The following is a 26844-nucleotide window of genomic DNA, read 5'->3' on the forward strand; positions in this document are numbered from 1 at the left end:
GGATATGAATTGCAATTGTTTGATTACTTGCCTAGTTCTTTGGATTTTTATTTAAACATTTTGATTTATTCCGTTAGCATTCCAAAGTTTCATATAAAATTTGAAGCTCCTCTGTTCAATGTTTAAAGTAAACTCTTCTTATTTCACTATGTTTTATGCCAATTGAGTAATTTGTTAAATTTTTAAAATTATAATTATCGTGTCTGAATTGACAGTTTATGTTTCTGTGTATTCACTTGCGACTTACGTTAAGTTTGAGCAAATTGCGGCATTCCATCTGTTTTTACTTATATCTTTTCGAACAGCCGGTACATAATTCCTTAACTATATTAATTTGATAATTCTGTTTAGTTTACGTTGCCGTTTTTATTTTACAGGTACACATCCAGTTTAACTAACAAACATGCAATATCGATGGCTAATTTTATTATTCCATATGCATACAATCAAAAAATTAATTGCCGTAAAATTAAAAGGTCGCCAATAAAATAATCAATTTTTCGCATTTGTTTTCTTAAATTCCCAGAATGTTGTATAATTCCAGATAACATTTTTTTAATTTTAATACATTTTTTAATAACGAAACTATAAATTTCACGGCAATTAATTGTTTGAGAGCAGATATCGTTATACGTTTCTAGGGTCTAGGTACATATGTATGTATTTAGGCGTGTGTCACAGCTACTGCGCTAAACAAACAACAACAACAAACTCAAATTACAACAATTTCAATTCGCATATTAATATATATTCCTGTTTCCAATTTTTCACTTACGCCTAAAGTATGTTTGACACAAATTGAAAATTACATTGAGCCGGAGCAAATTATTTATCACACATTCTCAGGGGTTGAATTATAAGTTGGGGTCTTCAATTGAACGCCCCCCAATTTTGTTATAATAGATTATATCAAAATAAACCGAAAAGCAAAAATAGTAACACATTGTCTTCAGATTACATCATTTCTGAATATGAGATGTTTTTTAATTATCCCAACTAACTACAGGTACAAACACATATAAATATTTACGAATATTATATTTGTTTCTATTTTTGTATATTTTAATATATTTATATATTTTATTTTCAACATGAATACACAACAATGGTTATATAAATTCTAGAAATGTACTTGTAATTATTGTTTTTTTCTGGTTTTCTTGTGAGCATTTATTCCTTATTTGGCTTAGTTTCCATCTAGTCCACGCACATAAAACATTTCTAAATATTTTGCCTTAACTATACAAATGCACACAAATAGGGATTTGATGCAACTTGATTAACATTTAGGTACATGAGTCTCTCGTTAGCACAGAAAACATAGAGTACAGTGAGCACATAGATACATTTTACATTTACAGATTAAGTTTTGCATTTTTCGGGTGATGTTTACTGCTCTATAAACAAATGTACGCACTTATAAAAACGGAAAATTACCTCCGCTATCCGGTGTTCTTGCCCTCCAAAGTAGTCTTAAGAATATTTGCAGTAAAAAAAACCAATCAAACGATCTGTCATTTGTGTAAATTGATTAATTGTAACCTTTGTATATTTGTATATAAATTTATATATTTTTAAAACTCAACGTTTTCCATTGCACTTTCAACATTGCTCTCGAATTACTTGGCACCCAATTACTGGTTATCCAAGGGGATATACACACGAAACTAAATAAACACCACGAGTCCGGTTCTAAATCCTACGTTAACTTGTTCGGTTATTACAATCGAGTCTTTCCGCCATCATTTGAAATAAGGTACTAAGGAACAGCTATCCCACAGTGATGACTGATAAATAGGTACTTTCGCATAGGAAACATGAAGGTTCGTTCTTCCTCTCTTCCGCACTGCCAATCCAAATTAAATATCTATAAAATACTTGATCTTAGTTAGTGTCCGTTTACATAATCCCCTAATTAAACTCTTTACATTTACAGTTTAAGTGGGTGGCTTAGCTCGTTAGATACACATACATATACTTATAAAAATAGTTTTCGATATTGGGAACTACGCGTTGAACCGTTTTCCTCTGACCTAATTGGATTCCACATGGGATGCTCTAGGCCTTATTACTTTTTAGTTGCTGATGCAGTTGCGGTTGCCGATGCATTGCCTTTCGTTTTGGCCTGGCTGCCCGATGTTGCTGCCTTCTTGCTGCTGCTGCTGCTGCTGCCTGCTGCAGTTGCTCCTGGTTTTGCCACGCCTGCAGCAGATGTTGCGGCTTTTGTGGGGCTGGTCGCGCCGGGTTTTATGGCCTTCACTGTTGACTTTGTAGGGCTGGTATCGCTGGGTTTTGTCTTGCCACCTTTCGCAGACTTTGCCGACATGTTGCTGCTGGCCGCGCCCTTTACTGCCGATGGATTATCTGCTGGCCTGCTGCTGGACATATCGCCCGATGTTGCTATCTTGCCACTTCCTGCTGAAGTTGCTGTCGGCTTTGGGTTCGAAGCAGTTTTAGACGATGGCTGTGCAGTTGCTGTGATATTGGTGGCCTTTACCGAGCCGCCTGCACTCGGTGTGACCTTGCCGTTTGTCACACCAACAGCAACTGTTGCTGGTTGGTTTGTTGTCGCAGTGGTTGTTGCTGGCTTGCCATCCGACTTAAAAGTGGATAAAGGAGCCGTTGGCTTGGTGCCAGAGTCAATATTTGCCTTCGACACCGATGCCGTTGTGGACTTGGCAACAGCAACGTTTGCCGATGGAGCAGCAACTGGTGTGATTTTTACTGCTTGAGTTATTTTGACTGGAGCAATATTTGCTGTTGTCGCGTCTTTGGTTGTTGCTGAAACACCAACAGCTGATGATATTGTCGTCTTGAGTGGAGTCGTTTTATCCAATTGTAATTCTTTAGGAGAAGCTGTAACAGTTGAAGCACCAACCACAACTGTTGCCCCTGGCTTGACACTGACCAAAGTTGTAGTTGCAACACTAGCTGGTGGTGATGTTTTGATTGCTCCTGCAGCAGCAGAAACACTTGCTGATATTGTCGTTTTGAGTGGAGCAGGAGCTGCTTTATCCACTTGCTTTACTTTGGCTGGAGCAGCGATTGTTGCTGATGGCGTTTTAACAGCAGCAATTGTTGATGTTGTAGGTGCAACACTAGCCGCTGGCGTTGCTTTGATGGCACCAGCAGCAGCAACACTTGCTGATACCGTCGTTTTAGGTGGCTCCTTGCCAGCAGCTGCAGTTGTTTTGCCATTCGCCGCAGCAGCAACTGTTGCACCTGGAGCAACACTGCCTAAAATTGTAGGTGCAACACAAGCTGGTGGCGATGCTTTGATGACATCCGCAGCAGCAGCAGCAACTGGTGCTGTTGTTGTGGTTTTGCTGGTGGCCACAGTTGTTGCTACTGTCGCCAAATTGACTTTCGTTGGATTCTTCTCCCCGCCGCCCGCAAAAGTGGACATTGCGGTGCACTCATGTCCACTGCTCTGAGTTCCGGCAGCCAGGACCTTTGTGGTTGCTGATTTAGTGTCCTTCTCAGCCGGAATAAGTGGCTGCTTGCTGGGACTAGTTTCGTTTGTTGGCGACTTGTGAGTGCCATTTTTGGCTGTTGTCTGCAGATTGCTGCTGCTGCTCTGTTTGCCCATTGTTTTGGCCGGTCCTGGCCGCTTGCCCACAGTCGCCAGTGGCAGGCACTCGACATCCACATCCACATCCAGGGTCAATTGCTTGTCCTTCTTGTTTGCCTTCAGCTTGGGCGAGGATTCGGCTTCGATGAGGATCTTGGTGTTGGTCACTCCATCGTAGTTCTGGCTCTGGTAACGTTCGGCGTGGAGATTGACACAGGGTCTTCCAGCTGGTCCCCACTCGGCGGTGGGCTGCAGCAGGTGCTTGATGCGCTCCCGGAAGCTGAGGTTCTTCGGGGCCCGCCAGATCTCCTGGAAGGCCACCAAGAAGATGACCACCACGGGCAGCAGTCCTACAATCCAGCCCACGGCATCCGCCCACATGGGATACACATAGTGACCGTACTTGGCCGGCTTGTATTCCACCCAGTTGAAGAACAGAATGAACTAAAATCCATTAAATAAATTTTAAAAATCATCTAGCTAATAGAAAAAAGAAAAGAAACTCACCAAGAGGGTGGCTGGGGTGATATAACGCCACATGATGCCCCAGAAAAAGTTCCAGAACCACGACCGCTTGCCAATCATGCCCTGAATATCGTTGAGGAACCGCTGGGATCCATAAATCCAGGCAATTAGAATGCACTCCGAAATGGCAATCAGCAGAACCGACCAATTGGCTGCATATTTGTCCATCAGTTGCAACCAGTACATGCCGCTCTAAAGGATTAGTAATACAAATTAGTATATAGACTGATTGCTCTTATAGAAATACCCACATTAGTGGTGAAGCCCAGGCCACCGATGTAACCGAAAATGGCCACCGACAGAACCACCCAGATCTTGTACTGCCTCAGGTTGGGGAACCTGTCCAAAATCGCAGTGGTCACCGTCTCCATCAGAGCGAACTGCGAGTCCAGTCCCAGGGTCAGCAGCATCACGAAGAACAGGACGGCCCACACCGGCGATACGGGCAATCGGGTTACCACCTCCGGATAGACGATGAAGGCCAGACCCGCGCCCTGGTCCACCACCTTCTCCACATCCACGTTCAGCTCGTGGGCCAAGAAGCCGATGATGGAGAAAATCACCAGGCCGGCAAAGAACGAGGTGGCTATGTTGCAGAAGGCCACGATCAGAGAGTCCCTTTAAGAAGATTTAGATCTATGTTATCTATTTATGTAAACTTAAATTAACGTGTTCCAGTCTGGCAAACTCTAAAATAAGTAGGAACCCTATTGTTCAGTCCATCGACTATTAAATACCCGATACTCAGATAACCAATTTCTAAATAAATACGCCTTCTTGAATGTATTTCGCGGCTAGAAATTCTTTTTACCTTTGATTTATCGAGATTCTTATCGAGAAAGCCAATATCCGATTACTCCAAAATAGCTTTTATAATGAAAATTTAATGTGGAAAGAGAATTGTATTTCTTCGAAAAGCTATTTTTGCATATTCTTTCAAATCGAAAAAAAAACAAAAGCTTACTGATTCAAATCCCAAATTTAAATTGAATTTAAATAGAAATTGTATATCGTGTATTGATTATATCGAAATGTCTATTATAACATATCATTGTGATAATGAGCGTATTCTAGGGGCGAATTTATATGGATTTTTATTACGACCAGTAACTTATCAATTGTCTTATCATTTAATTATTGTTTTGCCTTCCTTAGTTTATCAAAAGGCTTTGAGAATGTTTTTGACTTACTGAAAATAATACTCACAAGTTAATCGACTTAAAATTCGACTGACTCCATTCATAACGCTATGAAGCAGTGCTCTACAATTCCCATTTGCAACACTTTCATGATGGCTTCTAAATAATCTTTACTTACTTGTAACAATTGTTGGAGAACTTGTTGTAGGACGAGAGCGTGATTAAGCCTCCCCAGGCCGGACTCAGTGCAAAGAATATCTGGACCGCAGCATCGCCCCACACCTAGAAGAAGAGTTTTCAAATTAAGGCCAGGTCCATGAGCAGGTTTAGTTGCAAGGTCAAGATGCAACACCTACCTGGGCATTGGCCAGCTGCTTCCAATCGGGTGTCAGATAGAAGATAATGCCCGTGCTGGCGCCCGGCAGGGTGACACCCCGGACAAAGAGTATTACGAGGACGACGTAGGGAAACAGGGCCGTGAAGTAGACCACCTTGCCGGAGGACTGGACTCCCTTGCACAGGCAGAGGAACACAATCGCCCAGGCCAGAAAGAGGCAGGCAGCCAGTGACAGCTTAATGCTGCCCGTCTCCTCGATGCCCTTGGACAGACCCAGCACAAAATTGCTGCAAAACCAAAGTTCAAATCGAAAAAGAGGCTTACAAAGGGCAGGGGGAGTGTGCATGGATGAAAAGACTTAATATCCAAGTTAAAGTTTGAACAGTATTTTAAATAAACAATATTCCACTATTTAAAATCTTTGAGGACTGAAGTTTCACGGTACCAGTATTTAAAGTGCATCATTTTATTATACTTAGAGCTTGAAAAGATTAACTTGATTTGAAAGTTTTGGGATCAGCATTTATTGGATATCATATTAATATTGTTTTTATCAAAAGTTTAGCTATCGGGCTGTTCTGAGTTGTTATGCAAGCTAATTCGGAAATATTTTATTCAATATTCGTATATCATCTGAACCGTTACAGAAACTAGATAATTAAATTGTTTGATGTTTTTAAAATAATTCATTATAATTGCATGTTTTTTTAAATTTAAATAGAATGAGTTATTCAACGATATCATAACCATTACCATTAGTAATTCTATCGTTGATAGTAAAAATATAATTTCCTTTTGTAAAATATGAATAATATAAATCATAACCATTACTATTAGTAGTTCTATCGTTGATAATAAAAATATAATATCTAATTGTAAAAGATGAACAATATAAATCATAACCATTACCATTAGTAATTCTATCGTTGATAATAAAAATATAATATCTAATTTTAAAATATGAATAATATAAAGTGAAAATGGCTAAGTAAGGACCTAAAGATGGTTCGGATACCCACTTGAAGTACTCCTCGGCGGGGGGCCGCTTCAGGGCGCCGAGGGCCAAGGCCGTGATGTTGTTCTCCGCCGCGGAGGTGGCATTGTAGCAGGTCCTATGGTAGTAGGTGCCATTGGTGGCCTCGCACTGATCCGCCTGGGCGTACGAGAAGCAATCTGGAAGAGACTTGGGCTGTCAGCAGGTTTGATCTGGATTTCCACTCCCACCCCCCTCAATTATGCATAAAAGGTTAGAGAGCATTTTAATATTTATGAACTATTTGTCGGTCGGGCTGCTTTGGGTTGTGCAACTTTATTTTCTGTGTGTCCGGCTACATAATTAAAAGGACAAAGTAGCAAATCAGTAGGAGAACACAAAAGGGGCAGCTCAGGCAAACATAAAAAACGGGTCTGGAAATGCCAAAGTCCTTTGGTCAAAAAGGGTTGGACAAAGGTTCTCGAAACTTGTGACTTCTGCTGAGTCGACGGGGGGTGAAAGCTCAATGCCAGAGCAATCTGTCTTGGATTCCTTACTTTTTGGGTATTTTTTAACTTCTATAAAGTACTTTCGGGCAGCATTTCGATTAGAACTCCCCTAATGAGACGCCAACTTTAACCAAGCCCCCATATTTTCCCAAAAAAAAATAAACAACAAAAATCGTTTTTAGTAGCCTGTTTACCTGAATTTGTCATCAAGTTTCCGGATCTGCTTATGACACATGACATTTGACTTATGTATGCGTGCTGAGTGTCGAAAGAGTGAGTGAGAATGTGTCAGCGCCAAAGTTTTTCACCCCAATATCCGCAAAATGACTAACTGACAGCTGAGTTGAACTTGTATGTGGATGTGGAAGATGATAAAGGACATGGTTGCCAAGCCCCAGGACTTTTCGATTTGACAGTGCCTAATTATGCGGAAATGCAATAGGTTTTAATAAATACTTAAAAACATATTTGAAAGCCCAATCAACGCTTGATTATAAGTATTACCCATACAGCTCCCCTAAGTGAAATCCGAATAAAACCCCACAATTGCAGACGAAATTCCCTGCCAGAATTAAGGTTAAATTTCGAGCATCCCCACACACATTCATCAGACCAATTCATCAGCATCATTTTCCGACGGGGAAATAAATTTGAGAACAATTTCGTGTGGCTGTCGGTTGGTTGATGGTTTTGTGAAAAACTTCAAAGTGTTTACACGCCGTTTAATTTGCCTGTCTGCATCTGTTTGTATTGCAATTAATTTGATTACACAAACGCACACAGCGAATCCGTATGAGATAAATTTTATTTGAAAAAGAAACGAGGATTGCCTAACAAATTCGGGCGGTCTACACATTCAAAATAAATCCCTGTGAGTGCGAGGCAGTGTGTGTGTAAATATCCTGGTTGGAAAAGGATACACACGGCCAGACTTTCTTATTGAATTTGAGTGGCCTTAAATTTGGGACCTTTAAGTTTGATGGCAAACTTGGATGGTTTTCATTTTTCATGGAATTGAAGAGGTTCGAATAAGTAAACTGTTAGTCTTAGGCCAATTACCGTGTAAGCTCATTTACTTTATTGGCCACAATAAAAATCTATCCAAATATTTACTGAAAAAATATAAACACACAAGTAAGTGGAAAGCCAAACAGAAAGCGACATTCAATCCATATCCATGGACAAACAGAGTTAAACACATTTTAATCGTGACACTAAAAGTAAACATTTGTCATCTAAAACAGACGAGGACAAAAGGCGGCCAACGAGGTCAGGATGCTGGAAAAGCAGCATCGAAAGGCGAATCGAAAAGTGTCAATAAATAAAATCCTTAAGAAATTGCTTGTCTGCCGAGGCAGTCGCTCTCCCTCTCCCTCTGTCCCTCTCTCTCTCTCGCTCTCTTTCACTTTCTCTTCTATTATGTACATAATATTTTCCCCAACCGTACTCACAACTTTCCCTCGCTTTGTATCCCGAGAGCTTAGGGAAAAGCCCGGCCCAAGGTTGAATGTTCCTCAGCCAACGATTGAGTGTCAAAAACAGTTAAGACATAATTGTTTGTCATTTTAACAATTTCAAGCTGCCGTGTTCGTTACCCAGAAGGTGAAATATGAGGAACAGACGCGACGGGGGACCCTCAATATTCTCAATAGCATCCATTATCGATTTCTGAGCTGCCATAATAATAGCGGAAATGGCATCCTACCTGGGACCTCTGTCTAAGTCTGATTCCATTTCCAAGTCGCTGGCAAGGACGATGGCTTACTTTGCCATCCTTACACATAAAATCATGGATATATGTATATTATGGGGGCAGGAAGAGGGTGTTTGTTGCCGCAAAGGTATTAGCTATGGGTTTTTAATATAAAGGTGATTTACTTAAAAAATGTGCGGGTATTTAAATAATGTTGTTTTTTCAGCTAATCATCTTAAGTTTAAATTTATTGAAACCTAAAAAAATCGAGTTCGCCAAGATAAAAATGTACCTATATCTTATTAAAATAACATAATATATCTATGTATTTAAGTTTAATGATTTTTAGTAATTTTATTTTTTAGTCCCTTTAAATATCTAGTACTGTCAGTTAAAATGTTGATGGGTTATTGTGGGTGTTTTTCCTGCCTTATTTTATGCAAAACTTTCAAAGCTATTCAACTATAGTCCTTGTTCCATCTAACAAACACCCAGTTACTTGAGAATGTGTTTGCGTATATGTGTTGATATCCTGGCAGTAATGTAAAGTTGTCAGCCATAAAACAAGCTAAGCAAATATAAATTATAAAAAAAAAAAACAGAGAAGAATGAAAGAAGGTTGTAAAGAAGTAGATCTACAATATTTTTTTAAAACATACATAAAAAGTTATATCTAGATATTTAAATTCCTTTTTTGGAAAGACAAGCCCTTCTTGTGGAAAGGCATTTTAAGATACTTATGACTGTTTATGTATTAGGTTTGCTTTTAGTCTCAACATTTGGAAAGCACTTAAGAAATTTAATTTATGCTGAATGTCTTCCATAAATGTCGCAGAAAACACCCGTCATCATTTCTGACCTACATGGAAACTTTTCCACGCTTTTCCGGCCAAGAATGAAAATCCAGCCGACTTCTATTTCCAGAATCCGGAAGAGCCGGCGTTCAATGCTCGTTAAAGATTTATGCGTTTCGCGTGGCGGAACGTTTTAAAGTGTCTGTGTGTCTGTGTGTCTGTTTCCGGGCAAAGAAGTCAAAAGCAGCGAATGAAACGCCTTCACACACACAATCATAGGAGAGTCCTTATGAGGACACGCACACACACTAGCTCTCACCTTACAATGTCAAACGAGGCACAAAAACAATTGCCTACTTCAAGGCGCCTAGGATTCCTCCATGCGTTATTGTTCCGCTCCTCCATCTTGTTTATTATTATAATTCTCAGCGAAAGTTTGTTCATACTTTTATTGTTTGCGTGTGCGTGAAGGAAGGAAATGGATGTGAACGTGGACGTTTGGATGTGGATGTGGATGTGGAAGTGCCTCAGGGCCAAATGAATGATGTACTTTTGATCCCCCTGGAATTAGGTTAACTTTAACTATTTGGATATTTCAGCTGCGAACTTATGGAGTTTTTTATTCAAATTTGTTTGCAATGATTTGCAAGTTTTCTTGGAAATTTCCCTGGGATTCTGAGTGTTTATCTTTGCTTTGGTCCCTGAATCAATTGTCTCCGAGGTCTGCTGGTTACACAACCATTTTGCCCCCTCATTTTTCCTCATTTTCTTAGCCATGTGTTTTCCCAACCAAGCCACGTGCCGCCAATGGACAAAACAAAAACAGAGCAGGGAAAAAAGCAAAATAAAATTCTACTTTTGACAGCTTGCAATTTGCTTAATTTATTACGGGGAAAACGTAACAAAAGATAGGAATCTGGCATCCTCTCATCTCTTTTTTCGCCCTGAGTGCTGGGGCCTATTAATTAATTGGAGCCATCATATTATATATTTGTCCCCAGGGGATAAACTCACACTTTGTGCTCCAAGCGGGCTCGCAATTCTGCCACGGAAGCACCGGGGCAAAAGAGGCGAACATGTAGAAGATGGTCCAGGCGATGATCAGGTTGTAGTAGAGCATCACAATGGCGGAGACCAGGATCATGCCGGTTCCCAGTCCTCGGAAGAGCGGGCAGAACCTGCGATAGACGGCCACGGGTCCCAGGGCGGCATACTGACCGAATGAGAGTTCCATAAACATCAGCGGAAGTCCGGCAATCACCAGCATTATGGTGAAGGGGATGAGGAAGGCTCCTGGTAAAGATTGTATTTCAATAAATTATAACTTTATTTAATTTATTTGTATAAAATCTTAATCAAAATACGGAAGTTTTGAAATCACTTATAAAAGTGCTTAAAATTATGCAGTAAACAAATGTATTGCATACTTTTAGCCAAGTTTATTAGTGAGTCGTTTCTGTGAAATCCTCAAAGTATGTATGTAAGTCTAATAATAGTATTTTAACTTAGAAGTTTTAAGAAAATATATCTTGGGGCCACAAAAATCATTAGTGCTGTGAAATTACTTTTCAAATTTAAATGCCATTTCAAGTGTCTAAAGTATGCAACAATATATCTGAAGCTCAGAATAACAATGCATTCAGTTAGAAAGTCTACTATTTCTTATTCACTGCATACTTTTAGGCACATAAAATGGCACTCAAAAATTATTTAAGACCCCTTTTGATTTGTGTGGCACCTCCAAATAGCATCGACAGATAATTAATCCTTTAACCACCCTAGATAAATATTATTTTATAAACTTTAAGGTTACCAACCTCCACCGTTGTTGTAGCACAGGTATGGAAAGCGCCACACATTTCCCAGGCCCACTGAATAGCCCAAAAGTGAGAGGAGGAAATCGAAGCGACCCGTCCAAGTGCCTCGTTCATGTTCCGATTCTCCTGCTCCGCCGGCTCCTGGGCCAGTGGTGTCCAGTTGGATGAGAGCCGTTCCGGAGGCACAACCACTGATCGCCGTCGAGGGACAGACCACGCCGCCTCCTCCTCCTCCACCAGTTCCAGATTTACTGCTCTGCCCCATTTCGGTGGCAGTTCGATCTTCCTCCAGCTGCAAAATATTCAAATAAGTAAATTGATTAGATAGTTCTTACAGGTGACAACAAATTGGCCAACTGCCAATTTTCACAGCTGGCCAAGAGCTCTTAATTTATACTGTGTAGCATACTGATGGATTTTATTGACCTCGATGCAAGCTAAACGAAACAATGAAGAAAGGTCATCTGACTTAAGCTGCATATATATATATATATATGTATGTTAAATTAGCATTGTTGCACGAGGGTGCAAGTAACTTCAAATAAGGTCAGATTAAATTGGAAACTTTCACCTAAATACCCCTAATCATGAACTAATTAGCTTAAATAGGCTTATATAAACTATAAGTCTTGTGGCCACTTTTAATTTCCTTTTGATTAGGTGGGTGGTACCACCTAGAATTTCATATCCGTATTATAAAGCTTGTATTTGTTTGCAAAGCTTCCCTTCACCGCGTCAGTCCATTCAGTAATATTTGTTATTTATTTTTATGTTTGCCTAAAGCTATTATGCGTCATTAGTCATGTTTCTGCAGGTGCTTGTTATTTTTTACATTTTGCTGGCACTAATTGCATTTCTATTTATATTTTTTAAGCTTGACTTTGATGGTGATTAGTTTAATATTTTTTTCATTTCTTTTCTCTCCTTTTTTTTGTAAGTTTCATTTTGTCCTTGAAGGATCTTTGCATTTTACACCGTAATGCGTCCTCTAAATAATCCAATAAAGAAAAAACCCATAGATACATTTCCAATTCTTTATAAGTTTTTGTTAAAAGAAGCAGTATGGAAAATTAGTTAATTAGCTTTTTAGTGTGAATATTGGCATTTAATTATCGCAGCCGGAAGTTGGGTGTACATTATAAAAACAATTTTGCTTTATTTAGAATTTAGTTAACAGCCTTTTAATAATTTGTAAAAAATTACATTTTAGAAACAAATATAAACTTTATTTAAGAGAAATATTGTGGACCCATTTGTTAAATCTGGTATATCCTAAAAATCATGACTTTTTTTTTGTGAAAGTATAAATTTGAACATCCAAAATCTGTTTAAGCAAGCTAATTCAAACCTAATCCTAGTTCAATCGATTCAGAATGTGCTGTCACATTTTGCAATCTCCGTTTCTTTAATTAAATACACTTACAGGACTGTTTTTTTTGACGGCGGTAACTTTTTGAGCTGAGGATAAATGAGTACTCAAGAAAATGACGCGCCGTCAATGGCACTTGATGCTGGGCGCACTCACACATACCCACACTCACCCACACACTCACAGCCACCCCAGACACACCCCACACACACCGTATATGTATAATTTATACTATATAGTCCAACTGTCACACTTTCTGTAGTGGCCATAACATCGTGTGATGGGATATGTGATGAGATGTGAGAGGATTTTCCTGCTTTTCCGGCACTGCTTGAGTGTTTTTTTGCCTGGTCACGTTCTTGTGACATTTTCTTGGCTGAGATGGCGTTGTTTTTTTTTATGGCAATTTGTTGACAGCCTCGTAATTAGGCAGTCAAATGTGTATTTAAGCAAGTGAGTGTGCCAATGATGATCTCAGATCTCAGTGAACCTGTGAAAATCTGTTTTGCATCGTGGGAAAGGCCAGGGAATTCCATCTCCGAGTGGAAAGAGCCGCAGGGAAAATGGGGTAAAACCACAATACCCAATTCCCATTGCCATTTTCGAGCAAGGTTGCTCTGCTCCTGGCCTGGTTTTTCCATTTTCCCTCCCCTTTTGCGGTCCAGCATTCCGCCTGCAACTATTCCAACCCATTCGCAATGCCCGTGGCATTTGCTTAGTAAATAGTTCCTAATGATTCCTCCTGGCCCAAGAATGCGATTCAGCGGCGACAAACAGAAAAAAAACACAATAAAACGAAACAGAGGAGCAAACAAACAAACAAACAGGGCGGAGAACTAACTGCAGTACAAATAAACATTTAGCTTTGTGCGAACTTTTCGGAATATAAGCGAAACACAACCGGCTGACAATGAAAAGCGGGGGGTGCCAGGCGGAAGCGCTAAAGTTTCCATTGAAAAAGCGTGAAAAGAGCTAGGAAAGTTTTCCCTCGAAGCGGTCAGGTGAAAACGAAAGCGTTTTAACGCCCACAGAAAATCTATACTATTTTTACGAGCGATATTCCAGCAATTCGACTATTCGGAGCACGTAAGTCTACAGTTGAAACGAAATATCAAAATTTAATTTCATTTCATATTTTGCTCACGAAATTTTATTGATTGCATTAAATTGGCAGTTGCGGTTAAGAGGTTTTATTGCTAAACTGCTTTGCCTTTCCTAAAATATTAAAAAAATGTAGTAGGGTAGAAGCTTAAACAGAACTTTAAGAAAAGAATATACTTCTGTATCTTTATTTTTATCGGTGTAAAAGAGTCTGCACAAACAGTTGGCATTAGGGTTAAGTAAATAAATGGGTTGGGTTAGTTTGCCAACTGAAGAGTAAACTTTGAACTTACTGTTCCAATTTAGATATAAGACTTGATTAAAGAAATACACTGGGTCAGGGTTTTTAGGTGGATTATGTATGAAATTGTAAAGCCAATGCTTGATCAATAGTTATTGCTAAGGCTTGAACTCATAGTTGAATACAACTAACACAATACAACTAAAATCCTTTAAACTTTTAATTGAACTAACTGATTTAGTGAATGAACCACACTCAGACATTGAGGTGATATATTTTTTAAAGGGTTTGGTAAGAGGATTTATATTAAATAGTTTGATAGTTCAATAAATCAAATTGGATATTTGTTTTAGTGCAGTTGCTTTTGTTGTAAATACATTTTTGTTAACGAAAGACTTCTGAATGATCCTATTTTATAAATTGTATTAAACGGGTTAAAGAGTTGTTATCGCAATTTTAATTAAGTTTAGTACTAGTATTCGTTAAATTACAATCGGGGGTGTCACAGAGATCTCTATGTATGATGCTTATAAATATATTTCGCCCGAAATTCGCATGAAGAGAATTCTGTAATACCCCTGAATATGTATTTATAAAAACCATTTTTTATTAGTGTGACCATCTTTTTTCTTATTTGTAAAGAACGTGTGGAAGGGTTGCCCTGGACGTTTTGTAAGCACAAAAAAAGTAGATAGTTAATATAAAAAGTTGGCCACGTGTGAGAGCGAAAAACTAAATAAACAAGAGGAGGGTTGGAGTAGAACTCCTATTCCATATACCACCCAAATCCCACCCCCCTCTACCCTCGTTCTATGCCTTGTTTATGTTTGGTGAATTCGAGTGTGAAAATGTTTTCGAGCTTCTGCCGTCGCGTTCTCGCTTGTTTACGCTTGATGAGAGCAAAGGGGCGGCGGTGGGTGAATTGCACTAAACGACCTTGGGAATCTGCAGTGCTGAAATAGGGAAAAGGGGGGGTGGAGCCGCTTACATGAGCTGCATTCTAGTTTTCCTGTTCTTTTTTTTGCCAGCAATCCGCCGACAGCGTTTTCCGCCTTTTGGCATTTCATAATTTTTCCTTTTTTGACATTTTTATGCGAAAGTTAAATTTCCCTGGCCCGAGAGCCCAAGGCAAGACAAGGGACCTTCGTCATCGGCATCATGGTAATCATCAGCGCCGTTCCATCTGTATTTTCTGTTGTTGCACAAGTCACGGCAATTACGAAGGGGCAAGCTCTGAGCACTTGAACTTGAACCCACGAAGGCTGCCCACAAGCGGCAAACAAAGCGAGTGGCGACCTTCGCCCCTTGAGTGAAAGTGGGCGGATTATGTTTAGGAGAACGGGTGGGCCTAGGATATGAAAAAAGTACTGCGAAAAAATTGTAATATCAAAAATAAATAATATAAAGTCAGCCCAAATAGTAGAGATTTGTAGAGTTTACATGGCAACGAAAAAAGGGAACTAAAGATATATTTTAACACCCAAGCACATTTTATAAGATAAGATTTTAATACAATGGTCTAAGTTATAAACATTTAATATTACCGAAATAAATATAGAAAGTTTTCTTGAAAACACAAAAGTATGTCATAACTTACTCCATTGTTCCAAAGATATTTATAAGATATATAATATAAGAATAACGGTCATAATAGTTTGAAAATGAGATCGCAACCGGAAGTAAAGTGAATGCTGATCGAATATTTAGTTCTTTATAGGGCTGGAAAAATATGAACTACTAATCGTCTCTAGGAGTTTAAAAATCCCAAAAAAATTGTTTGTTTTAATTTTCATTATAATGTTTTTTGTTTTAGTATTTTATTTTAAAATTGTTTCACACTTAAAAAAAAAATTTGAAGTAAATCGCAAAAGAAACGGGTTGCGTAGGTCAACACCATTAATTTGATATTACCTTTTTTATGATCATTAAGTTGGTTTTAATAATATATCTTGAACTTTCCTAATTAAGTAATCCAAAATAATAAATGAGTCTCCTGCATGATATATGTGTTATGCAAGATATATCACCTACAGGTCATGATGAAAATCATGACAGTACAATTTAAATTTAGCCTTTAACTACCTTATCTGAACGTGCAATGTAGGCTACGTAAATTGTATGAGTTTTATAAACTAGAATAGGTATATGTTGATTGCATAAATGTTTAAATCATACACAAAACTGGAATTGGATGATAAATGGCTGTGCGATGGACACCAAAGCCTTGAATAATTATGCAGTAACAAGTGTTGCCTCTCGGAAAAGTGGATGCAAATGAAACCATCGGGAGGAACAAAAAGAGCAGATGATGCTGGCCTCTTTGCATGTAGAGGGTAGTTGGTGCTGTTCAATGAATTATTGGTGCTATTTCAAGTGCAATATCGATTATTCAGTTTTGCGGGAGCTATAGCTATAGCTCTGTATATGTATGAATGTGCGACCATCGGCGGAGGCCAAAGCACACGCATACAAATTTGTCTCGATGCAACGAAGTTGCCTCCATTCCAGTGCTTCCCTCGGAAAATGCTTGTGGAAAACAGATTTTCTACTTCTCCCCCCCCCCCCCTGCCTCACCTCGGGGTCCTTCGTCCCTGCTCCTTGGGGGTCCTGCTCCCCGCATTAAATATTCATCTACTTCGTCATCGTCTGTCGTCCTTCGCTGTCATCGTCCTGGTAATCGCAAATTCAGCGCTAAATCACAATCAAAATGCGCGTAAAGTGGCATTTCAAGTGATTTTCCTCTTTTTTTTATGAATTTCAAATTGCAAATCATTTCGTTGATTAAATTGTTGAAAATGGCAGAGTAAATTTTGTATTGCTTGCGGCCTTCCTTTCTTCGATAGAGGGATAGTTCTGAGAACTTGGGGAAAACAAGTACCTGGACTCAAAGAAAAGAAATGCATTTTTTCCCAGACACTAATTGAACTGAATTTGAAAATATTTTAAGTGGATAACAAGTTGGGGTTATGCGTTGTTAAAGAAAATGGGTTCTATTGCAAAGTCACCTTTAATAATCGTATACTTAAATTATCCATTACCCTATTTTTAAGTTAATTGCACCCCATATCGATTGAAAATTACGTCAACTAAAAGCGTTTGTGTTTTTAGTTGCCCAAAGGGCATCACATGAAAATCTGTTTTGCATTTGAAAAACAGAGAGTGAAGAATTTAATGCACCAGAGTGATGCGCGTGAAATATGAATAAACAAGGGCGAGGGGAGACATCTGGCAGTTAAGTGAGTTATGTCTGCAAATAATTTTTTCTTGTTATCCAGTTTTCGCAGAATTTTCGCAATTTTCTTCTCGTTTTTTTACCACCTTTGCATACATTTTCATGGTTTTGAGTGCAGCTGACTGTCGAGTGTGTTGCGTATGCTGCCTGCCGTGTTTTGTTTTTACTTTAAATTTGCAATTTAAATGTAATTTCTCAGGGCAAATGGGTTGCGTTTTATTTGGTTTATGACAAATGCACACCAAGGTAAAATACACAGATTTAATGCTTTCAGACAAGTGGGCGGAATATTGCTGAAGAGGTGGGCCGCAGTGAAGGGTATGAACTCGTTTTTTAAGTGAGGACATATTGGCAAGCCAAATGTGTTTTTTCCAAAAAATACGAGGGTGCCACAAAAACTACTAGGGCTTAAAATCACATATAAGTTAAAAGGGTGTGTAAAAGTATGCAACAATTTTTTTTTCGTTTTCTTTCCATTTGAAAATTCTCTGAATTTGAAAAAAGGGAAAAAATTCCTACATGTAGACTAAAAAGTCCTTGATTAAGACCAAGATAGACCTATTTCAAGTTCGAACTCTTGAATTTCCATTGTACTAAATTGATAAGGAATTTTTTTTAGGATCCGAGGCCTCGAACAATCCAAAGCCTTTAAGTCAACAAATCTGCTGTAAAAGTAAAAAAGTAGTTTTTCCATATTTTGTGGATGAAGAGAAAGTGGCGGGGAAATGCCCAAAAGAAGCTTTTTGCCGATTAGCACTTGCAAAATTTTCATTTGCGCACAAGTTTGCAATCCAATTGTTATTGTTCCACGGCGATGTCGCCATCTGTTTGCAGCTGTTTTCCCTCCGTTTGTTTTCCCATTTTTGAGTTGTTTATTGTTTGGTGGAAACCGAAAGAAACCATTTACAAAATGTCTTTCGCGTCAGCCACTCGCTGCACTTTTGTCATAGTGGCACTTTCCATTTTATTGGAGCAATATCATTGCCATGATATGGTAAATAAAAGACGGGATTCCATGTTTGCTGACGGTCAGATGAAAATCCTTTTGTTGACTCTTCTGGGTCTTGTGCTCTTAATTCTTTTAGGGTTTCTGGGTGAGTTTTAATGTTAACCATCGCTTTGACCGACTCACATTGCGGATATTTCCGATTTCATTTGGATGTCAGGATGTATCTGCTGCTTTTGCCGGATTTCGAAGGCTGTGGAGCTGACATCCGATGGCCTCGATGTCTACGCTCCGCGAACCCAGAGCATCGTGTGGCCCACGTTACCCCAGGAGACGGCCCGCGTCCTGGAGCTGACCTTCCTGCACACCACCAAGGTCAACTGCCTCTGTAGCAACTGTCGCATCGCCAGGAGTTCACTGTGCACCGGAAACTGTGGGGTCAGGCCACAATGTGCCTAGAAATCGCATAGCCCAATGGACATACTGACTGGACTTTAAGATGCTACACTTTACTGCCTTTTTCTATGGAAATCCTTAAAATATAATCCTAATAGGGATTATTTCAATTAAATACATTGAAGGGCTAATATCATCCTAAAACTAAGATAGCCTATGAGTTTGAGTTTTGGGCTTTCTTGAAATCGGTAGTATCAGGAACTTTCATTTGTATGTTTATTAAAATCTCTTCTATGTTGATTGCAATCGACCTTTACATTTTAAAGGCCTTGGTTGCAGGTCATGCTTATAAAAACATCTATCTTTATGACTATCTTAAGAAGAATTTACACATGCGTTCTTTCCTTGACATGGGGTTCTTTCTATGTTCAAAATCAAGATCAACCAATTTAAAGACGTCTTTCGTTGCCCAGAAACAGCTGTATTGTTGATAACACTCAACTAGTGCCAACGCTTTAAGTTTGTTCAGTTGCATTAGAACAATTGCCGGAACACCATGGGTCTGTCCGCCCAGGTAAACATGGCCAGGTGGACTTTGCTGCTGTTCACATCGATAACCCTTGATCCCCTGGTCAAATCCGATGAAAACTTTACAGGTAAATGCACTTTGGAATGCTGCCGTGTTTCATTTGATTATTTATTTTTTTTAATAAAAATTTCTATGCATTTGGGTAAAGACTTTGACTGGCTAAATGAAACGCAGCTGCTGCAAATGCTCGAGTACGATAACGAAAACAATACTGTCGAAAATTCCACGGAATTGGATTTGAACACGCTGGTGGAAACCTCTATTGTTGGCCAAACAGTTGCAAATATAAGCAGCAATGGGGAAATTGAATTCCCCATAGAAGATCTGAGGCAACATAGGCACTATGCTCGCTTTGTCTTTATGGTTCTGCTTTTACACATTGCCGTTGTGGGAGTTGGTAAGTTGTCTCAGATTAAAATATTTTTATTAGGAAATATTAGAAAAGAAAATAATAATTTTTCATATGGAAGCTAGCTTTAGAATTACCAGATTGTAATGATGAATATAAACTCAATGATTTTGTATTAGTCCTATATATTACAAATATTATACGTCACCCAACTTGACACCAAAATTAAACCGAACACATCGTATTTGAGCCCAAGGAAAGGCTTAAAACTCATCAAATCCCAATCAAATGCATTCCGAAATTTTTGTAATTTTAACCCTTCTTTCATGTGATTTATCCACCATTTTAAGTTTAAAATTCAAATTTGTTTCTTTGAGGACTAAATGTTCCCTTATGTTTTACCTAAGAATTTATAATCTTACTTAAGAATTCTTCAAAATGAGTAAAATTTCTAAAACATATCAAACTTATAAGCATTTTCACTCTAATAACATTGGTGTTTATAAACAGGGATTACCATCTATTGCTGTGTCTACTGTGAAGTCAGGACCCTGAAAAAGCGCTCTAGAAGGGAGGCGCAACGGCGACTGCAATTGACGAACCTGCGGACGGAGCACATTCCCAATTCCCGTGATTGCCCGTGCCACGGATGCATTTTGGCCAGGGAAATGCTGCAGGGTTTGATCATGCAGCAGTTGCAGGAATTGGTGGAATGCTGACACAGGATGCTATTCTGGGGAGGAATTTATTGGCGACGTGCATGCAACCTACGGCCTTCGACATTGATTCAGATGCTAGCAAGCAGATATTCGAAATTTGTATGCACGTGGGTGGACTACACTCACAATAAAAATAGTAATAATAGTAATAGTAATAGTAATTCAATCTATTGAATATTTTTCTATTTTTGTTAATAACCTTCTTTAATTTATCCAGCTTATTGGGTTCTGGATCAGTACTATAATCAAATAAGATGTTTTTTTATGAATCCATTCTAATTTGAAATGTATTGTTGCATACTTTTAGACACCTTTTAGAACTAATTTTATTTCCTAGAGTTATCTGTGCCACAAAATTATTAATTTATTAAGGAAAATAGAAAAAAAAATCATAAATATTAAAATATTTTTCTATTACAAAAATATAAAATAATATTTTTAGTCGGATAGGTTTTTAGGTTTTATCCTAAATTCCTCTTGTCAAATTCTACAGCTTTTAACGCCCATTTCTGACCCTTACTCCAGGTGTACCGATGTATTCACCCAATCTGATTTGATTATCATATGTTGCATATGAGCGGGGTTCCCCAGAGGAAGGCCCACGCTTAAATGGACACAAATGTCAATGTTAGCCGCAAACAACTTACACAATCGGCCTTCCACATCCGTATTCCTGCTTATATCCACATCCATGGATATTGGCAGTTGCATTGTCAGGGAAATGCAACAACATCTGCGGCGGAGAGATAGTGAGCGAATGGAGCGGGAAGTGTCGGGAAAACTGGGGAAAAGCTCGTGCTGACATGCACAAGCAGTTTAACAGCTTATTGCTTTAGCCGCGGCTAGCTTTTCTCGACCCCTCTCCCACTCTCAGTTGCAGCCTTGCAAAGGTCAAAGTTCGCATATTTAGTGTATTCCGCACGTATGCAACAATAAATATGTGTAATCGATTTTTCCTTTTGCCCCTTTGGTTATTAGCTATTAAAATGTTTGTTTCCAATGACCTTGATATTTATAAAATCGTTAAAATACTAAATAATTACTTAAAGCATTGTTTACATATTCATTATTAGAAATAAAAAATTGTTTCACCAAAATAACTCAGATACCCCCGTAATATTATAAATTTACCACTTAAGCCCACAAGCAGTTTCCAGGACGACCTTGATATTTATAAACTCGTAAAAATAATTAATAATTATTTAAAGCAATGTTTACATATCCATTTTTAAATATAAAAATTTGTTCACCAAAATAAATCAGATTTCCTTTGCAGCAGAACATCCAAGGAGGCTTACAACACCCCCGTAATATTATCAATTTACCACTTAAGCCCACAAGAAGATTCCCGGACGATAAGTCAACAGATCCACCACATTGCGTATACGCCAGGTCTGACACAATACACAGCCAAATCCAGCCATCCATCAGGATATGGCTTCTAATGCACTGTATCCAGTACGATGTCACCGATCACTTTTTTTTGCCTGCTCGCTGAAGTTTTTATTATTATTTGATTGCGATTTAAATGTACACACAGACACAAAGGAAAAGCGCTCGAAGCCAAGCGTATAAAATAACAAATAGCAAATGGCAAACGCCGAATAGGAAAAAAAATATGAAAATGCTGGGAAACTGAGGCTGAGCCCTAGCAAACACGCACAAAACACGGACAGGCCAATGCCAAAAGCCCGAGCGCGAAGGAAACAACGCACGTTCATGCCGAACAGGAAGGAAGGCACAAGGCACACAGGAAAAGGAACAAAAAGCGACACAAGGAGGGGGGGGGGAAGGGGATGGGTATGAGGATGGGGGCGGAAGGACCCTAGCAGAGGAAGAAAAGCGCGCGCCAAGGGCAAGGATGCTAAGGTAGCGAGAACAACGAAAACAGCCACAGCAATAACTATAACAAAAGCCACGGCAACTACAGGTGCGTTTCTGCTAGTGGAACTAGGGTAAGCTAGATGAAAAATTTGGATGATAGATTCCATGTCCTAAATAATAATAATACAATGTTAAATTTAAAGTCTAAACTAATATGGCAAGATAAGTTATCAGAAACCATTGCTGATATCATTTAATGCATTTTCTGTGTCCTTTAAACAGGGGCTATTTGGATTTCACGTACTGAAGAGTTCAGAAATCTTAGAGACATAGTAATACATTTTGAGAATAGTTTATACCCATTGTTAATTAATATTTTGGTATTGTACAGAATTCCCAAGACAATAGACTTTTTATTAGTACCGAAAGTTGATTAATATTAACACTTAACCCAATATTTCCTAATTAAATTTCTTTTAAAAAGAATTTAAACTAAATACAAAGATTACGAAGAATAGGATACATGGAATTTTAAAATATATTTAACTTCTTTCTTGACTTTGAAAAATGGAATTCCAAAATAATAGGTATTTTAGATTATATGTGGAATTTAAGACAATTCTTTAGGTGTTATTACTTTTATACCTTTTATAACAAATCTTGAAGGAAAGTAATCAACTATTTTATCTGATCCACTTTTTGTGTCCAACTTACTGAAGCTCGACTGTATACAATAAAAAGAACTCGACATAGACATTCCAATAACAATGAGGCAAGAAAGCGAAAAAAACCCGCTGAAGAAGGCAGGAAAAAGTTAGGCTGAAGGAGGAAAGGGTGGCCGAGAGCTGTAAAAAGTTATCGGGACTCGTGCTGAAGATGCCGCAAGGAGTGGGGGGCAGTCCGTGGGGATAAACGAGGGACCCCAGCGGGTGGAAGCTGGAATTAATTTTGCGTTCATCCACGCTTGGCTTGAGCGGGGGGCGGGGGGCGTGGCGATGGGAGAAGGGCCACGGCTGGATGCACCACTCTTGGCCAACTTGTGGCAAATATTTGCCCAGCCCGAAGTATCCATTTGGCCCGGAATTGGATGCACCTGATGCCCAACGAAGCGATTGCATTCGGGAGCGACGGGGAACGGGCTTACGACATGTACATGCAAATTTATTGAAAAAGATTCCGGGATAATGCAAATTACGCTTCCAATCCGGGTTCAATTTTAGCTCAATCTAAGTCATAAATTCTTGGCTTCATTAAATCTCTACTTAAATTGCGATACCCCCTAGTAATATTCCAAGGAAAATATTAATATGGTTTTAGCACATTTCAACGTAAGGATTACTTCTGGGTATTACGATTTCAACTCTTGCTAACAAATTTTAATTCTTGTTAGCAACTTTTTGTTAAACCTCAGTTTTCTTCCTAGCCAATTAAAGTTTCCAACTAACTTGGGTTCCAAGAATAAATCAAATTAAGCCACCTTTAAAAACAAACTTATTCATGGAGGTCGACTAGTTAAGGTTTTAATTACTTGACTTGAATAAACAAGTTTATTAGCTAACTTACAGGTTTTACAAAATTTGTTTCAATTATTAAAACCTAAAACAAATTAGGGCTTTTAGAATTATTAAAAATTGAAAGAAATAACTCTCAAGATTTAAATGAAGGTCAACCATCCAAGTTTTGTATTTATTTTTGTACAGAAATAATTCACCAAACTTTTTTTTAACTCCCCTAGAAAGTTAATCTTATCAGGGATTCCTTTAAACCATCACTAAACACGGCCTCACGTTATCGCCATTTAATTACTTAAAAGTTTCCTTGAATGTTGTTTGGAGTTGGCTGGATTCTCAGTTAAGTCTTGCTGCAAAATCCGGGCAAACTTTCGCCTTAACCCCAAGGCTTCACTTTCACTCATAGTTGGCCCCGAAAAAGTATGCTATGAAAATGCTCCAATCGCAGCGCATTTTCATGGCCGTTTCTAGTGAATTATGGGTCGATCGGGTGGCTTTGGGTGTCCAATGCAGGGGCTGGCGGGATGACAGGATGACAGGACGTTGGGATGCCGGGATGGCTAGTAATCAGGCTGCATTAACGGTGAATTAACCAGACAATGCAGTTATCCTGCGCGCAGGATGCTCGTGTAACGGGATGCGGCCTAATTAACTCTGCCAACGGGTCCTGCGGGACCTTGGTTCGGGCTTTGGCTATAATTGTTTTAAATATTTACTGCCAGGCCTCGAAGGACACTCCCACCAATACACACACGCACACCGAACACACTCGCACACTTGCACACACACACAAGTACATGCGTACACTACGCGGGACTTACACAATTAAGAATTTGCAATGGTATTTCCGCTCTCTCTCTCTCTGCTTTTCTTCACTTTTCAGCACTTTTTGCGAGGATCTTTTCTCTTTTCTTTTCTTTGTCCAGAACAGATGCTTCACCGAATGTTAGTAGGTATGTTTTTTGACCACTATCTGCAGTGTTTTTGTTTTGTCTGCTCCCGTGGGTGGATCGAAAAGTAACGGACACATGGAGCGTCCAGTTTGGCGGACAATTCGAAAGCAACTGAAAGTGAAACGGAAGCAGCGCCAGGAGAATCCCGCTGAAAAGCGAGCGCGAGTGTGGGTGCGAAATGCGAAATGCGAAGAGTCGAATGTGAAAAGCGAGAGAGCGAAAAGCCAGCGCTTTTCTTCTTTCGGGAGCGTGGAAAGCTCAGCCGCCGAAGCTCTTCCCACGCTCGCTCGCTTGCCATAAAAGTTTATGGCAGCTGCTGGGCGCTGCTTTTGATTTGCAATTTGATTTACGGCCCATTGGAATGGGAAAATGGGCGACTTTGGCGAAAAAAGGAGGCGGGAGTGGTAATGTCGTTAGGGCCACTGTGCAAAAATTGGCTCAATTTGACAGTGGGAGAATAATGTATCTGAAATCAAGTATACGCCCTGGAGTACACTACTTTAAAATAAAAGCAGTATAAAAACAAATATTAATAAACATAAAATAGAAATAATTATTTTGAAAAATGTTTTACACTAAGATAATTTCTAAAACAAATAATTAACTTTTTATTGTTCTATGCAAATATCTCTTATACAGATTACTATAATTATTATTATTTTTGTTTCATTATTTTTATTGTACCTGAAATCAAGTATACGCCCTGGAGTACACGACTTAAAAAAAAACAATATAAAATAAATTTTAACAAACATAATATAGAAATAATTATCTTCAAAAAATGTTTTAAGTTTAGATAATGTCTAAAAAAAGTTATTAACCTTTTATTGTTCAATGTTCAATAAATCTTATACATATTACTATAATTATTACTATATCTATGTCTTACTGTATAGATTTTAAAAGTTTATTATTATTTATCAGGAAAATTACGAAACATTTAATGGTTAAAAAGTCTATAATGTCCTAAAATGGATGAATATTTTGTTTGTTAAGGCATATCCCCTTTTAGTAATTTCGACATCAATCGTTAAAAAATAGTTTCACAAATTGCATACATTTTATTAATTTTTTGATACTTAATAAATAAATTTAAAGTCTACCAGAGGTGCCATATTAATAAGTACAAGTTCTACCCCAAATTAGCGCTAAGCGTTTTCTGTGGCACCCCTTATATTGCATAATATCCCTTGAAATTGTTCCCAGTGATTGGCTTTCAGTGCATCGGTGAGCTTTCCATTCTTTTTGCGAATGGTTCGGGGCAGTTAGTGAGCATTCACCATGTCCTTGAACAATAACTCACTTAATTATCCATTTGCATGTGACTGCATGTGGGTGTGGTGACCATTTGTAAGAGTGGGTGCCCGATGAACAATGTGCAGACGGCCAATTTAAATGCGAATTACAATGCAATTAAATGGTTGATCAAATTTTAATTCGATTGGAAAAATGTGGAAATTCGACAATGTCAATTGGGAGGTAGAAAGGCTTTAAACAATACAGTAAAGTTGGCTGTCATCTGCCGCATGTTTACCTTGTGAACATCCGCCCAATCGGTCGATAGTTTTCCTCTCATTCGGCTTTCCTTCGCCCCCCAACCCCCCCGAAAAAAGGGGGATAAATCCAATACAGACACATCGAACAGTTAGCCAGGCGACCTTCAGGAAAAAAAGCTGCCTCGACCTAGACACTGAAACACTGGAGCATTAAAATGTGAGAAAAATCAACGAGCGAGAGAGCCAGAGAGAGCGATTTTCCGACGCTCCGGGTGATACATTTATTTACGCAAGTGTTCGAGCTTAGCGAAAGGAAACGGAAATGGGAGTGGAAGTGGAAGTGGGCGGGGATGGCGCTTCAGCGGCCAACGGGGCGTATGAATGTCGAGCAAACGTAAGCCGCTTACGAAAGCTTTCGCCAAAAAGGGAATAACTAAGTTTTAAACAGTCTCCATTCTGGATAGTTGCCATACAATTTTCGCACCGTCTCCATGTCCCTAAGGCTGATCCCTTCCCTCCATTGTTTATATATACTTTTTCTCATTTCCCTGCTGCGCTTATCTTTTCCGCAAATTCACAATTCGCTGCATTTCCACAAGCTGCTGGGACAATTTCTTCCATAGCGATTCATGCTATCCCCACCATCGTTGTTATTGTGCAAGGTTATGAATGAAAAGCTTTTTCAATTCAAGTCGGACCCTCGGGTCATTTTCCCGATTGCTTTCAATGCTCGGGCTCTAAATGCTCTTTTCACTGGAAA

At 38.9% G+C, this 26844-nt stretch overlaps 2 protein-coding genes across 2 annotated transcripts; one reads left to right on the forward strand and one right to left on the reverse strand.

Moving 5' to 3' along the window:
• Window positions 1-1025: 1025 nt before the first annotated feature.
• On the reverse strand, window positions 1026-24698 carry LOC119550486 (sodium- and chloride-dependent glycine transporter 2). The gene is made up of 9 exons (XM_037859175.1): window positions 24457-24698; window positions 11359-11650; window positions 10556-10834; window positions 6592-6745; window positions 5592-5859; window positions 5414-5517; window positions 4348-4714; window positions 4079-4288; window positions 1026-4015 (listed from the first exon to the last, which is right to left on the reverse strand). Exons 2-9 carry the CDS (start codon window positions 11621-11623, stop codon window positions 2069-2071), a joined length of 3594 nt encoding a protein of 1197 aa, XP_037715103.1. The 5' UTR covers window positions 11624-11650; window positions 24457-24698; the 3' UTR covers window positions 1026-2068.
• LOC119550488 lies at window positions 18212-20461 on the forward strand. Its single transcript, XM_037859176.1, is given in 4 exon segments — window positions 18212-18685; window positions 19218-19299; window positions 19381-19629; window positions 20092-20461. Coding segments are annotated over 4 exon segments (1014 nt in total). The 3' UTR covers window positions 20301-20461.
• Window positions 24699-26844: the final 2146 nt, after the last annotated feature.

This window comes from Drosophila subpulchrella, chromosome 2R (assembly GCF_014743375.2).
Source record: "Drosophila subpulchrella strain 33 F10 #4 breed RU33 chromosome 2R, RU_Dsub_v1.1 Primary Assembly, whole genome shotgun sequence".
Classification (NCBI taxonomy): Eukaryota; Metazoa; Arthropoda; class Insecta; order Diptera; family Drosophilidae; genus Drosophila; species Drosophila subpulchrella.